The sequence below is a fragment of the Canis lupus genome, chromosome 17, assembly GCF_003254725.2.
Source record: "Canis lupus dingo isolate Sandy chromosome 17, ASM325472v2, whole genome shotgun sequence".
Lineage (NCBI taxonomy): Eukaryota > Metazoa > Chordata > Mammalia > Carnivora > Canidae > Canis > Canis lupus.
Window position 1 is genome coordinate 48,189,733 of NC_064259.1, and position 15,069 is coordinate 48,204,801.

Below are 15,069 nucleotides of genomic sequence, written 5' to 3' on the forward strand. Positions count from 1 at the left end.
CTTAAAGGTCTCCGTGGAACTCACACATGGGAACTATGGGGCATGAACAATACTGCTCCCATTTATATTTTTCTCATGAAATACTATTTAAGTTGCAAATTGAGCTCTTCCATACTAAGCTGACGCCACAGCCTCTTCAGCCTTTTGCTGTTTGAGTACCTCTGGGCACCTGACGGTGGTGGCTCCAGGCAGTCATGGTGACGGGGTTATGCAGTTTGTGTGTCGAGCTGGGTAAGAGGGCTTAACCGTGGCCCTGAGCCTCTGAGAAAATACTGTGTTGCCTCTGGGCCATGTGCATTACAAAAATGTCCTTACTTCACTAAGAGAAAACTGACACTCTTGAGAAATCACTTTGAGAGAGATAAAGAGCTGAAAAAGTAGTCAGGGCAAGGGGGAGAGGGAAAGAGGTATGTTCTGTGGGGGGAAGTCCTTAGGAAGAGGAAAGTCATAATTTAGGCAGCAGGGTCTCCAGCGCCTGGCAGTGCAGACTAAGGAAGCCCAACATCACCAGCAGGACAGGCCACCGGGAGGTCTGTAAACACAGGCCTGAGGAATGTTTACTTCCTGGAAAGCATATTTGTCTCTCTTGAGCTCTTGCTCTGTTTGGCAGCCCTGGTCCCGTCATCCTCCATATGTTGCCTTGGAGGCTAGCCTTCTCTCTGGGCACTGTCATCAACAAAGACCACAGGACCATGCCCTTCCTCACTCAGTCCGCTATTCTTGTTTTCCTACCAACACCTGGAAGGAGCAAACTCAGAGGCCAGCATCTGCTTGCTTAATAGAGGGGACTACTAAGTCAGTTACTGGGTGGTCACTATAGGGCTATGCTGTGCCTGATCAGGGATTTGGAAGAATAGAAGATACATTACTTGCTCCTTCCTGAGAAGCGTATGATAAAATGTTAAAAGTGATTATAAACAAGGCATTTCTTTTCAGGTCACCAGATCTTTGTATATGCTGTTGACTCCTCCTAGAAAGTATGATGTATACAGCTTTCTATAGATGTACACACTGGGATCCCTGGGTGGCGCAGCGGTTTAGCGCCTGCCTTTGGCCCAGGGCGCGATCCTGGAGACCCGGGGTCGAATCCCACATCGGGCTCCCGGGGCATGGAGCCTGCTTCTCACTCTGCCTGTCTCTCTGCCTCTCTCTCTCTCTGTGACTATCATAAATAAATAAAAAAATATATATATAGATGTACACACCAACTCATCCTTCAGGGTCAAATTTTTTTTTTAATATTTTATTTATTTATTCATGAGACACACAGAGAGAGGCAGAGACATAGGCAGAGGGAGAAGCAGGCTCCTTCCGGGGAGCCTGATACGGGACTCAATCCCAGGACCCTGGGATCACGACCTGAGCCAAAGGTATATGCTCAACCACTGAGCCACCCAGGTGCCTCTCTTTCATCTATTCTGAAGCGATTTCTCCTGCCTTCAAAGATACTGCTCAGTCAGTGATAGACAATCCTTTTGCATAATTTTTTTTAATTTATTTTTTAAAATTCAACCAGCCAACATATAATACATCATTAGTTTCAAGTAGAGTTCCATAATTCATCAGTTGGGTATAACATCCAGCGCTCATCACATCATGTGCACATAGATGTTAGTAATAAAACATAACAGAGCTTCACCTACTAGTGGATATTATCCTTTCTTAGGCTCTATAAAGCATTGAGCCCCCAAGGTGCTCCCTTCAGGGTCTAATTTAAATACCACTTCCATTGAAGAAGCTTCCCTGGCCTCTGTGCCCAGGCCAATATGGCCTCCTGTCCAGTCCATCCTTCCTACACATTTTCACTTTCCCACAGCACACAGCACATTGCATCTTCACTACAATATAAGTATATGCCTCTCCCACTAGACAGACTTCTTCACAACAGAAATATACTGAGCTGTTACCTGACACATAGAAGGGAATCACATATGTTTGTTGGCTGAATGAACAAAAAAGCAATCAAAAAAAGGTATGAATATATAGGTTTATATGTGTAGAGAAAAGAAGACTGTACTCATTGTTGGCAGTAGGTCTGAGAGTCCTAGAAGGTGCCATGATAGAAAAGCAAACCAAAAGGGGGGGGGGGGGGTTGGGCAGGAACAAAGCATTGCAGAGGCTCTGAAGCCAGACTGTGAAGTTCAAACCCAGGCCCACCACTTGATGGATGAGTTACCTGACCTCTCTCTATCTGTTTCCTCATTTGGAAAATGAGGGTCATAACAGTAGCCTGCCTCAAAGAGTTGATAAAGGATAAAATGAGTTAATACACAGAAAGCACAAAGAATGGAGCCTGGCACTTCTCAAGTGCTCAGTATGTTAGCTAGGTGTTTCTCTTAGGAAGCAGAGGTGGGAGAGAGATTTTCCCTTTATCTCCTCCTGTATTTTTTGAGTTTTTACATTAATTAATTCAACAATAAAACACAAAAGCACACACACAAATAAGATCAGAACTTTTGTTTTCAGCTAAATGGCAGACTAGGTATGCTGATTGATGATATTGAAATTAAGTAAGAATTTCTGGATATGATACCACACATGTGCACACATGCACATAAACACACACACACACACACATTTCTTAAATGCATTAATTTTCTTGCAAGAAAGTCAGGAATACTGAGGTCAAAATTTAAGTGAGGGCAGGAATTCTAATTATTGGACAGAGTAGTGAAGCTAGCTTTTGTCTTGAGGGTATTTGTTCTTGACTTTGACTTACAAGGTAAGTTACAGAGACAAGACCCAAAGCCTAAGACCTGTCCATTGTGAGTTGTCTAACAGGGTCTTTTCTTAAAGTTTAGAAACAAAGGGTTACACTTTCAGTATAAAAAGGCCTGTAAATAAACACCTACCCTTCCAGAGACCACAAGAAAAATTGTTCATCTCTTACCTTGGTGCAGAGTAAACAGAAAAAAAAAAAAAACCTCTGAAAGTTTGCATCAGAAAAGGAGTCCACACATGGGTATGCAAGCCAAATTCCTATCAGTCAATTGATCTAAAAAAAACCTCACCAGAAATCTAGTTCACAATGGTCCAAGCCTGGAAGTGTTCCCAGGTTCTTGGCAGAAACTACTGCAAATCCCTGAAGGAACCTACCTTCCGCCCAGGCATCAATGAATTCTCACAGATAAAGTTCCAAGGAAAATAAGCAGGATGCAGACAAAATGAAACAGATCAATGTGAGCGAGAACCTACAGAAGCAGACCCACAAAGACTTCAATTATTGGAGTTAATAGAGACAGAATATAAACTCTGTGTATAAAGAAATAGAAAGGAGCAAACTATAAAAAAGAAGCTTGAAAATATGAGGACCTAGTGAAAAATATAAAGAATGACCAAGCATGTTGAAAAATAAGCAAATCAAAATTATAAAAATGAAGAATAGTAAGAATTGAAACATAATAGACAAGTCCAACAGTAGATTAGATAGGCTGAAGAAATCACGTGAACTAGAAGATTGATCCAAAGTAAGAATCCAGAACGTAGCACGAAGACACAAAAATAGATTTAAGAGAAAAAAAACTAAGTCATCTAAGTTGGTAAATAAGTGATCTGTTTCTTTTTAATGTTTTACTAAATTTAGATGCTGCAAAATTGTAGTCCATTCCAATTTCATACCAGTCCATTCTGAGTACAAATTATTTACTAAAAAAAATGGAGATCCGTCAAAAGATTTTTCCCAGAAGTCAAAATATTCCTAAGAGCAATTCAAGAGGGCAGCCCGGGTAGCTCAGCGGTTTAGTGCTGCCTTCAGCCCAGGGCGTGATCCTGGAGACCGGAGATTGAGTCCCACATCAGGCTCCCTGCATGGAGCCTGCTTCTCCCTCTGCCTGTGTCTCTGCCTCTCTCTCTGTCTCTGTGTCTCTCATGAATAAATAAATAAAATCTTAAAAAAAGAAGAAAGAAAGAAAAAGAGCAATTCAAGAATTCCAAAATTAATAGTGCACACTTTAGAGCTTTCATTGTTTACTTTATGCAGTTCCTCTCCTGCCTCTATAGGGATAAATTTCAAAGTCTTTTTGTTTACCAGATTTGTATTCAAAAATGATAATTTTCTAAAAGCTTCAGAAGCTCATATTTTGGGATACTCCACTGAAAATATTTGTATTAAAGGGGCGCCAGGGTGGCTCAGTCAGTTAAGCTTCTGACTTTGACTCAAGGTCATGATCTCAGGATCCCAGGATCCAGGCCCTGAGCCCTGGCACAGGGCTCTGCATTCAGCAGGGGGTCTGCTTGTCCCGCTGCCTCTCCCCTGCTCATGGTCACCAGCATGGGTGCGTTTTCTCTCTGTCTCTCTCTGTCTCTCTCTCTCTCTCTCTGTCTCTCTCTCTCTCTGTCACAAATAAATAAATAAAACCTTTAAAAAATATATTTGCATTAAGGATATTCAACTAATTTTAAACAAAACGCAACCAAGACTTGGAGGACTTAGGTGAAAAAGTTTAGTACTATTATGTAGGTTAATTCACAAAACAGTTTGTCAAAGGCTTAAACACTTTAAAAATCCTACTGAGATCTGCTTTTGTATTCATCATCAGCTTACCACCAAAAAAGAAAATTACTCAATTACTCAGTCACTCTGCACATACAAAAATTTTTGTAAATTTCAACAACTTTAGTTTCTATTTCAATTGGTAAAAAATATCAGAGCTTATTTGGCAAGCTATATATCTCACAACCTATCCAAGTACATTTCTGTTTTGTAGGTTTCTTAATTTAGTAAGGACATTATTTTTACCACATTGTATTCATATTAGTATCAAAACAAAACCATTTATCTTCACTGTTGAAACTTGAAATGAATTTATGATACTATTCACAATGTCACTTGTTCCTACTTCCAAAAACTTTGATACCGTGAATTAGATTACAAAAGAATTGAACCATTATTGAAATTACATGATTTCCTATTTGAAAAATCTGATGACAATGATACAAGATTAGAATCATTAGCTATTTGCCAAGTTCCTTTGCTAACTGAGCCAAGTTACTAATAGCTATCACTTGAACTTTTGTACATACAGTAGAAAAATTAGAACTGAAAACAAATGAAATTAATTAGAAAGTCATTTAATCTAAATGAAAAGTCATGCCTCAGAATAATGGGCAAACACACCATTTTCACTGCATGTGTTAAATCAACATCTTTGGACACATTTGGCTTAAAATAACTACTAATTTTGGGAGGTAGATGCTGCTGCTTCTCCAATTCGTATCCTCTGGTTTTCGCATGCTCAGTGGTAACACTTAAGCTCCAAAGAAGGTAAAAATGTGTACAATCCCTTTGTGCAAGATTCCACATTCATCATTAATTTTAATGAAAAGCAGAAATCAAGCCTGCTAACTCTTCATTAAACATACAATTTTGTTTATTATTGCTGTCAAAGAATCTTTTAACTAAGAAAGCACTGTTAGCCAATCAGTCAGTAAAATAAATAGTTGTGGATTTGAATGTATGATAAAAGGCAAAATCACTGTAGCAAGGGTGCCCAAATTACTCTATACAGTAGAATTGCTCAGCCTGCATTCTGCTCATGCTAGTGATAATTTCCCAGGCTTCACATCAATCCTGCCACCCCCATAGTCTGATGACCTGGGCATTACAAGGCTACAGGCAGAGGACAGAGCATAACTGTCAGGTGGTGGACAGGACCAGCAGCATTGAACAATAGCCTCACCACTAGCTAAGTCCAAGTACACTTAATTTCATCAGTGATTGTCCTACCTGATGTACTTGAGTGGGCAATATTATCAGGGCTGGGATTAGGGTGGGGCAAGTGAGGCGCTCACCTTGGGTGCAAAATTTAAGGTGGCACACACAAATATTTCAGCAATAAAAATTAAAAATATTTTAATAGATATTTTAAAATATAAAAAACTAACAAAAAAAATCTATGCTGAGCAAAATATCAAAATTTTCAGTGAAGACAGAATCTAACTCTGCACTTGTACAACCCTGACAGTGAGTGCCTCACTCACAGGATCCTTCCTTTATCTGGTGAATAAAGGGGGTCTGTGGGAGAAGAGAGGCTGGAGGAGGAGGAGGTAGGAACATGCCATTCTCGGAATCCCCCCTCACCCCACCCTTCTGTCCCATCTGCCCCTGTTTTAAGTTTTCATGCAAATCTAGCCCACTTCTACAGGTAGAAGCCTTTAGGATAATGTATTTGGTTTGGATTTTTACTGCTTTCCCCCCATAGTTAATTTCAGGCCTTAGTCATGTGTACTTTTATGGTAGCCCTGGCCGGTATCTAAATCACCTTTGAAGGATCCATGTGGATCCTTTGATCATATATGAGGCAGGATGGCTAAGCCATCAGTTAGCTACATTCTTTCCTTCAGTTAACTCTAAATTGTCCCAGGCTCTCCATTCCATCTGTCTTTGCATCTATTTCTTATGGTTTTATTGACTACCATTGCTGTCAGCTTTTTAAAATGAGTCCATTGACAATGCTATGAATCTATGTTAGGCTCAGAGGCCAAAAACTCATGCATCTTAGAATTGTGCATAACATAGCAATGAGAACTCAAGGGTCTTTGCTGTTAACAAAAATGTTTTGGTAGTATGTGAACTTCACGTCACCTCTGTTGTCTGCTCAAATGCCTCTTTGGTTATAGTTACATGACACTTGAGCTTAGTTGAATGGACAAAGTTATTGGTCAAGTGATCTGGCTAAATGAGGATTTTGATGATTCTCTAGAAGAGAACCTCACCCAATGCCCCCAACAGGTGCTGTCTGAGATGGAATGGGGTGGGGAGTAGGAGAAGAAAGGATGGAACAATCTGTTGTTCAGAGGAAGAGCTGGAGGGCAATATCATGTAGCAAGATTGACTTCTCTACATAGTGGTCAATGTGGAAGTTAGTCAATAAATACTTACTGAGAATTTACATAAAGGTTTAATGTCAAGAGATAGGAAATTCTGAAGACCCAGGTCTGGTGAAGTCCTTCCTGCAGGATGATCCTGGTTATCTGTATGACAGAAAACACTGGGCAATAATTATTCCCACATAATAGTCCTACATATGTTCAGACTGGAAAGAATGAAGGGTATAGTAAGTACTTAGTTCTCCTACTGCATTTATTTTTATTCAACAACCATTTATGGAGCTCCTGCTATGTACTGAGACACTTGCATATTCATTTATTCAATTAAGCCTTCATTAAGTATTTACTATGTCCTGGGCACTGAGGGAAACCAGCTTGAGTAAGTCACAGCAACTGCCATCTGCAAAGAATTTGTCAAGGGTGAATTAAGACAAGGTAGATTGGCAAGTAAACTGAAATGTGATCCACACAGGGTTAGAGATCTTCACAACAGGAAAGGCAGGGCACCTAAGCCCAGTCACAGAACATGATAAATGGGCCAAGCCATGCAAATAGTAGGAGCAAGCCAGAAAGAGATTAAGCAGTAAAAACATCATGGGTTAGAGACCACTGTACTCAGACAAGGGGCTAGATTCTGGGGTCATGAATGGCACCTTAACACTTTATTAACTCCTTGTGGGCTACAAGATATTTCCACCCAATGCGCTTTCATCTTAGAGTCCTTAGTCTGCCAAAGGTAAAGAGTGTTTCTGAAGAGTACACCATGTTCTCCAATGGTTCTAATTCCTCCTACTCTTCATTTCCTATCAAATAGACCAAGGATCAACAAACTACGGCCCTGGGCCAAGCCCAGCCCCCACCAGTTTGGTAAATTGTCTTATTGGCACACAGTCACACTGTAGTTGCCTTGTCTGCAGTTCCATACTACCAAGGCAAGAGTTGAATAGTTATGGCAGAAACTGTGTGGGCCGCAAAACTTAGAATATTTACCATCTGGCCCTTTACAGAAAAAGTTCACCAACCTTTGAACTGGGCTAGAGCAGCCATGCTCTCAGCTGTCATTATTCCTAATCATTTGAACCCAACAAGATGTAGTCCCTTGACAGAAACCATCCTGGGAGGAAGTGAGTAGGGATAAGGGAGGGCGGGGACTGGAACGGGAGGCAGGGCCTCGGAAGTCAGATCTCTTGGTAGAAGAAACACATCCTCTCTTCCAGGTGATTTCAGGCTGGTAGGAGGACATTCTGAGGACACTGGGGCTTGTCAGAAGATTGGAATTCTTTTTCACAATACTATTGTTTCACTCTGTCTTTAAAAAAAAATGTGCATTTTTATATTTTGCCAGATTTCAGAGGCTGTATGGAGGGTTCTTTTTATAAAGCATGATCATGCAAAATGAAGATAGCACCTCAGGTGTTTCAGCTGGGAGGCCACATACAATTCAAATCAGAGTTGCCTGCCCTCTATGGGACTGGGACAACCTGAAGTGGAGAACATAATCCACATCCCACACAGATCCCTGTCTCTGGCAGCCTGATGATTAATGCGTAAACCAGAAAGATATTTCATTGACTGCCTTCTGGTCTCTTGAGCACAGTGTAGTCAATAAATATTTATTGAATGCACTTTCCTAAGGCTTGCAGCATTTGCTCAATGATAAGTCATAACTGAATAAGCAAGAATTGTTCAGAGTGGTTACAAATAAATATATAAATGTATGTTAATGGAATCCAAGCTATGAATGGTCAGCAGAACAGGAAATATGCATCCATCCATGGACAAGTGGACAAGCTATCCAAGACTTGGGGTACATAAGAAAGAAGCATATCTTATAAGCTCTAGAAGTGAGGATTGTCAAAGAAAGAAGGAAGGTTAAAAAAATAGAGATTTATAAATGGCTCTATTTTGAACAAATGAAAATACATACATTTTTTAGGGCCAATATTTTGTATTCTCTATGGCTTTATGTTGGTAATACTTTCTTTTGTCACTGAAATGCTCCTATACTCAAAAAACAGCAGAGTAAACTGAAATGGGCTCTCAAATTGTAATTTTTGCAATAAAGATAAAATATGACTTTCTGCAAACCATTTGGAACTATAGCACTGATATCCTGATGCAGTTTCCCTTAAGCCTCAGTCACATTAGATTCTGAATGATTGTATTACCAATTTGGGCATGGGTGTGGGTGTTCAGTTACGTTTATTTAAGATTGAATGCTTATTCTGAGTTAAAAGCAAATTAAAATCTTGCATTTGAGATAATATTAAAAGGGGACAATGTAATTAGCATATTCTCCTCTGTGCAGTCTCCTCACATTCCTGTGAAGCTTGAGAATGCACAGCTACAGTGACAGCAGAAGCCTGGATGGTGCTGGAAATGAAAGGCATGGCTAGGAAAGATTTCACCTCTGGGAAATGATACGATAAGCCATCCTACAATCCTACAATCAATGCAAGCACTCAAAGACATTGTGGCCATGACCATCCAGGTCTAGGCCTTCATCAAATAGGAAAGGACAATAGTGTTTATACAGTTCACCTCTGTTGGCTCTGATTCTGCATTCCATGACTACAGAGGAAACCAGTGCTTCATTGGCATCAGGCAGCATGAAAGAGGCAGATCCAGGAGGGAAATCAAGACTTCTCAGGGTTCTTTTCAGGAGACCACGCCAAGGATAGAAGGTCATCAGGTCTATGGTTCAGTGGACCTCCCTTGGAATAACCTAAAGAAGACAGATGGTGCTTGATTCATAGCATCTTGAGGGTTGTCTTTGTCTTTTTGGTGCTCTAAGACAACAGCTGGATGATAGGCTTTATAGCCACCAACCAACTCAACTGAGGAAACTTGCCCAAAGATGTATAGCTTATTGCTCACCTCTACTAAAATATCTGCTCCAAGTCTCTTCCTAATTCACTCTCTCCTGACTTCTATACCACCTGCCCACTATCCACAAGAGGCAGAAGGAAGAGATTCTGGGGGTGTTTCTTTCTGAAGTTTATCACTCTGTTCATATATGTAGTAACTGACCTGAGGTACCCTAATATCCAACCTCCAGACACTGAACTCCTTGAGTGGCATCTCCAGAAGAAACTACTAGAAAGCCTAGGTTCCTAGCAAGACAATGTGGAGAAAGGAGTTTTAAAGTTTACGATTATGGGGATCCCTGGTTGGCTCAGTGGCTTAGTGCCTGCCTTCAGCCCAGGGCGTGATCCTGGGTCCTGGGATCAAGTCCCACGTCAGGCTCCCTGCATGGAGCCTGCTTCTCCCTCTGCCTGTGTCTCTGCCTCTCTCTCTCTCTCTCTCTCTCTCTCTCTCTCTGTCTCTCATGAATAAATAAATAAAATATTTAAATAAAATAAAATAAAGTTTACGATTATAAAAGGACACTCAAAGAAGCCTTCATGAAAACTGAGCCATCAAGCTTCCCAGATGGAGTCAGATCTAATCATGACATGAGGAAGGGAGGAAAGCTCTGAACGCTGCCATAAGTCCCCCTGCCATACCAAGACTTCATTATCTCTGCCGCCTCCGTACAGCTCTAAGGTATTTATTGGATTACCACTTGAGGTCACATATCCTACTGTTGTGTTTTGTAGTTGCTTATTTATGTGCCTACTCTCCCCAGAGAAATTAGGAGCTTGGAGCTGAGAAGGAAAAGCTGCGTTCTGCATGTAGCAGGTGCCCAGTGCGAATTTGTAGAGCACATACTGAATGAAATTGCTTTACTTGTAACTGTGGCCCCAGTTGTGGCCTACAGATCCTAGGAGTCCAAAGTGTGTAGAAAAAGAATTATGTGGAATTATGTGCAGCCAGCTGACAGCTGGGCTGTTATTTGTCTGCTCATTTCTGAAGTCTCCATTGGCCATTCTGTCCTCTAGAAGCCCGAAATACCTGCCTATCAGAGAATCAAACGTGAGGTTTTGTCCAATAATATTTAAACCCTAAAGGCAGCACTAGACAGATTTTCTACTATGACAAAGAATGCATATTTTAAGGGACAGACCCGTGAACTTTGCAAGAAAAATACACAAAGCAAAATGTCTTTTAAAATGGAGGATGCAGAATTGATGTGATTATAACTGATATGAAATGCTGATTGGAATGTTTATTATTCCTAAGGTCTCTGCTACATTTCAGAGGCAGCACAAATTCAAATGTGTGGACACACTTATGCAGTGCCCCATCCCAGGTGAGAGGACATGGAGGAGTGGCTCCAAGTCCTGAGTCATCATTCACTTTACTTACCTCTTCCTGCAAATGAGGTTTCATCCACCCTGGGACTTTAATATACCCAAGTGTATCTGTCTCAAAAAGTGGAAACTGTCTTTCTCCTCATGAGACATGCATTATTAGCCACACACTGACTTCTAGATGTTCAAAGAACTGATGAAGATTTTGCCAGGAGCTGACAATTTGCTGTTAGACTAACTCCTTTCTCTCACACACATTCATTTCCCCTCATATTGTAGAGACGATATACAATTCCCAGCCTTTTAAATTGCCACATAAGGACTTTAAAAATCACTACTTCTATCAACATTATTCCTTAATCCAAAAAGGATAAAGATAGTCTTTACATTGAATAAATTTACAACATTGTTCTTGCCCTTCCACTTCTCCTGTATGCCACTGATCTATACTTGGCCATCATGTCCCCAGCATGAGCATTCTATTGATGAAAACTTCACTCCTAGCATGTTGTTAGATGGGTTCTAAAATATTTAAAAACCTGGTTGTCTTTTCTTATGGATCTTAGGGTTTTATGTCATAAGAGTCATCAAATTTGAGGATGAGGTATGCAAAAAGGATCAGAACATAGTTGTATATGGATAAAGAAGATGTGCAACAACATGGATAGAATGGAGGCTTTTATGCTAAGTGAAATAAATCAATCAGAGAAAGAATTATCATATGGTTTCACACATTCAAAAAGTGTAAGAAGGCAAGGCCAGGACAATGAGACTTTATGAATTACAAGTTTCCCTACCAAGCAGGATCATAGTGGAAGGGAGGGAAAAATAAAATAAGATGAAATTGGAGAGGAAGAGAAACCATAAGAGACTCTTAATTATGGGAGACAGAGGGTGGCCGGAGGGGAAGTGGTTGTGGGGGATACGGTAACTGGGTGATGCGCATTAAGAAGGGCACTTGATATGATGAGCACTGGGTATTATATGCAACTGATGAATAACTGAACTCCACGTCTGAAACTAATGATACACTATATGTTAATTAATTGAATTTTAATAAGATTTTCAATAAAAGAAACAATCATCAGAAGTCAAAGATTTCCCTGGAATTCTTCATTTGTAGGAACAATGCTAATTGCCAATACAAATTTTGGTGACCAAATCAGAAATTTGTCCTTTCTTCTCTGTTCCAGGTACATGGCCATCATCCACCCCCTCCAGCCCCGGCTGTCGGCCACGGCCACCAAGGTGGTCATCTGTGTCATCTGGGTCCTGGCTCTTCTACTGGCCTTCCCCCAGGGCTACTACTCAACCACAGAGACCATGCCCAACAGAGTGGTGTGCATGATTGAATGGCCAGAGCATCCCAACAAGATTTATGAGAAAGTGTGAGTAGGGATGACTCCCTGATGCCTCCTTTGTCTTTTCTTGTTTCCTCTTTCTTTCCATGTTCTTCTGTTGCCTAGGATTCAGTGTCTATCCATAAGCATTTCTCATAACCACTCTGATGTCAGGTTGATGTGTTCATAATTATCAAGGGACTATTATGTCTCAAATACCCCTCTGGACTTCAAATGAAAATTAGAAAAATGTAAGACCTTGATCCTATGGTAGCTTACCATTCCAATGTTCTTCGTTATCCTCCTGCCAGTTACTAGTGACTCTGCCCTGCCACTGTCTGCATTGCTTTTCCTGGGAGCTTGATCCTCACCAATAGAATGCTGCTCTGCCCTCGTGTTCAGTGTACCAGAAGGTGGGGAAGTTATCCTCTGCTCCCTGCAGCTCTCAACAACTGATAGGAGTCGCTGTATGAACACCCAGCTCCCATACCCCCAGGTGGGGTGTCTCTGAGGTGTGTAACTTACACTGTGTCCAAGGTTTTGTCTTGGGGTGAAGCTCCAGTCACCCCAGTGGCAGTTGGCTCAATGACACACCCCTCCCTGTACTGCTGCCCTCCTCCCTACCTGTGTTTCTTTCTCCTTCTAAGTCACTTGTACTTAATCTTTATCTCAGGATGTGCATCTGGGGAAAACCAAGCCACAGCACCTATCTTCTAGGGTTTTCTAGGTGAAGAAACAAGATACACATTCAAAAAGTGTAGGAAGGCAAGGCCAGGACAATGAGACTTTATGAATTACAAGTTTCCCTACCAAGCAGGCCTGCTTATCTTTGGGGACTTGATTGATCACATTTAAGGTTTTTCAAAGAAATCCTGACAATTTTCTCCAGGACTTCTCCTAGAGGTAACACTGAAAGAGCTCATTCTTTGTTCTGTTCCGCTCAGGTAAGTGGCAATGTGACATTTATATTACCATTAGTTTTCTAGATTCAGAGCACATTGATGATGTGGGTCCTTTTGAAAGTTCTCTATTAAATCTCAATTCTTGGGTTTATTTTGTGAATCATAAAAGAACACTGGTATGTCAATAATCAGATGACCTATGTTTTAATAACAAGATTGCCATTACTAGTTACACGTGACTCTGGGCAAGGATCACAGTACCCCCTCATTGTTAAAATTGAAGGCGATAAAGCACTGCTTCCCATAAACAACTGCTGTGATGTGCAAACGAGATCATGTAGTCTCACCTTGTAAGCTATTAAATGCCATACCAAAGGTAAGATATTGTTATCGAACCACATCCATCGATAGAAGTAGAATCCTCACAGGCTTTTAAGCTCATTAGATGGTAACACGAGACACTACCTCTTGGACCCCAAGATCTGAGGGTCCAAAAGCCTGCTGCAGAGAGTTATACTGCTGCACCTGTTCCGTGGAGCATGGAAATGTGGCTTGCCAGAAAGCAATACATAAAGCCCAGACTTTGCCTTCCAGACACAGGCAGTGAGATTTAATCGATCAAGCAGTGGGGGGATTAATGCTCAGCCTAGGAGAAGGCATTGAAAATTATTTTTCCAAATAAAAGTACAAGCCTGAGCGGGGTCTCAGCGGGAGAAAGAACATAGTTTTGCAAGCTGTACGGGGCCTGTGAACATGTTTGAGCCAGAAAGTTCCCTCAAAAGGGAAAAATGAAAGCCCTCTGAACTAAAACCCATTATATAAACTGCTTAGAAACTGTCTTCGACTGTAGCTCAGCTCTTGATTTTCATGATCTTTTCCAAGTTTGAAAAGTTTTATTTCAAAATAGAGTTCGTTTATCTTCCAACAAATTTAAAGTTTAACATGGAAAAAAAAGGGTTTATTTTTCCACAGACCTCTGTAGTCTTGCTCAAGAAATAGTAGTTTTTAAAGTTTTACTCTTGAGCATTTTGCTGTCTTACGCTTGTTAATGACTGCAAAGCCCTTTGAGACTCAATACGGTGTGCCAGATTGTCTTATTTCCTTGCTATGAGGATTTAAGGTAGCTGTACTGGATGCATGGTTATATTTGCCATCATTATTCATTTCATCATTTTTTTTCACTCCCTCTTTTTCTTTCTTTCTATGTTTGTTTTTAAAATTTTTAAATTTTTATTGTTTTTAACTTTAATTCCAGTATAGTTAACATACAGTCTTATATTAGTTTCAGGTATACAATATAGTGACTCAACAATTCTGTTCATTACTCAGTGCTCACTATGCTAAGTGTTCATCTATTTCACCCACCCTCCCACTCCTTCTCCTCTGGTGGCCATCAGTTTGTTTGCTATAGTTAAGAGTCTGTTCCTTGGTTTGTCTCTCTCTTTTTTCTCTTTGTTCATTTGTTTCATTTCTTAAATTCCACATGAGTGAAGATGAATGGTAAAGAAGATGTGAAATACACACACACACACACACAGGGATATTATTTGTCCATAAAAAAAGAAGGAAATCTTGCCATTTGCACAACATGGATGGAGCTAAAGAGTATAATACTAAGCGAAATAAGTCAATCAGAGAAAGACAATGCCATGTGTTTATTTCATGATTTTAACCTTAAAAAAATTATTCTGGAGAAGAGCATATGATTTAGCTACTTAAGATGTGTGAAATGTTTAGAGATGCAGTAGTAAGCTGAAAGAATCCATATTTGACATCCACGTACAGGCTGTGAAGCAAACATAAGTG

At 40.5% G+C, this 15,069-nt stretch overlaps 1 protein-coding gene across 1 annotated transcript in view; it reads left to right on the top strand.

Annotated features, from left to right (window-relative positions):
- The window catches only part of TACR1 (tachykinin receptor 1), a 143,773-nt gene that overhangs the window by 58,742 nt on the left and 69,962 nt on the right, over window positions 1–15,069 (top strand). The window contains exon 2 of the mRNA XM_025453716.3: window positions 12,215–12,409. Within this exon, the coding sequence (XP_025309501.1) occupies window positions 12,215–12,409 (195 nt within the window). The remainder of the gene's footprint in view (window positions 1–12,214; window positions 12,410–15,069) is intronic.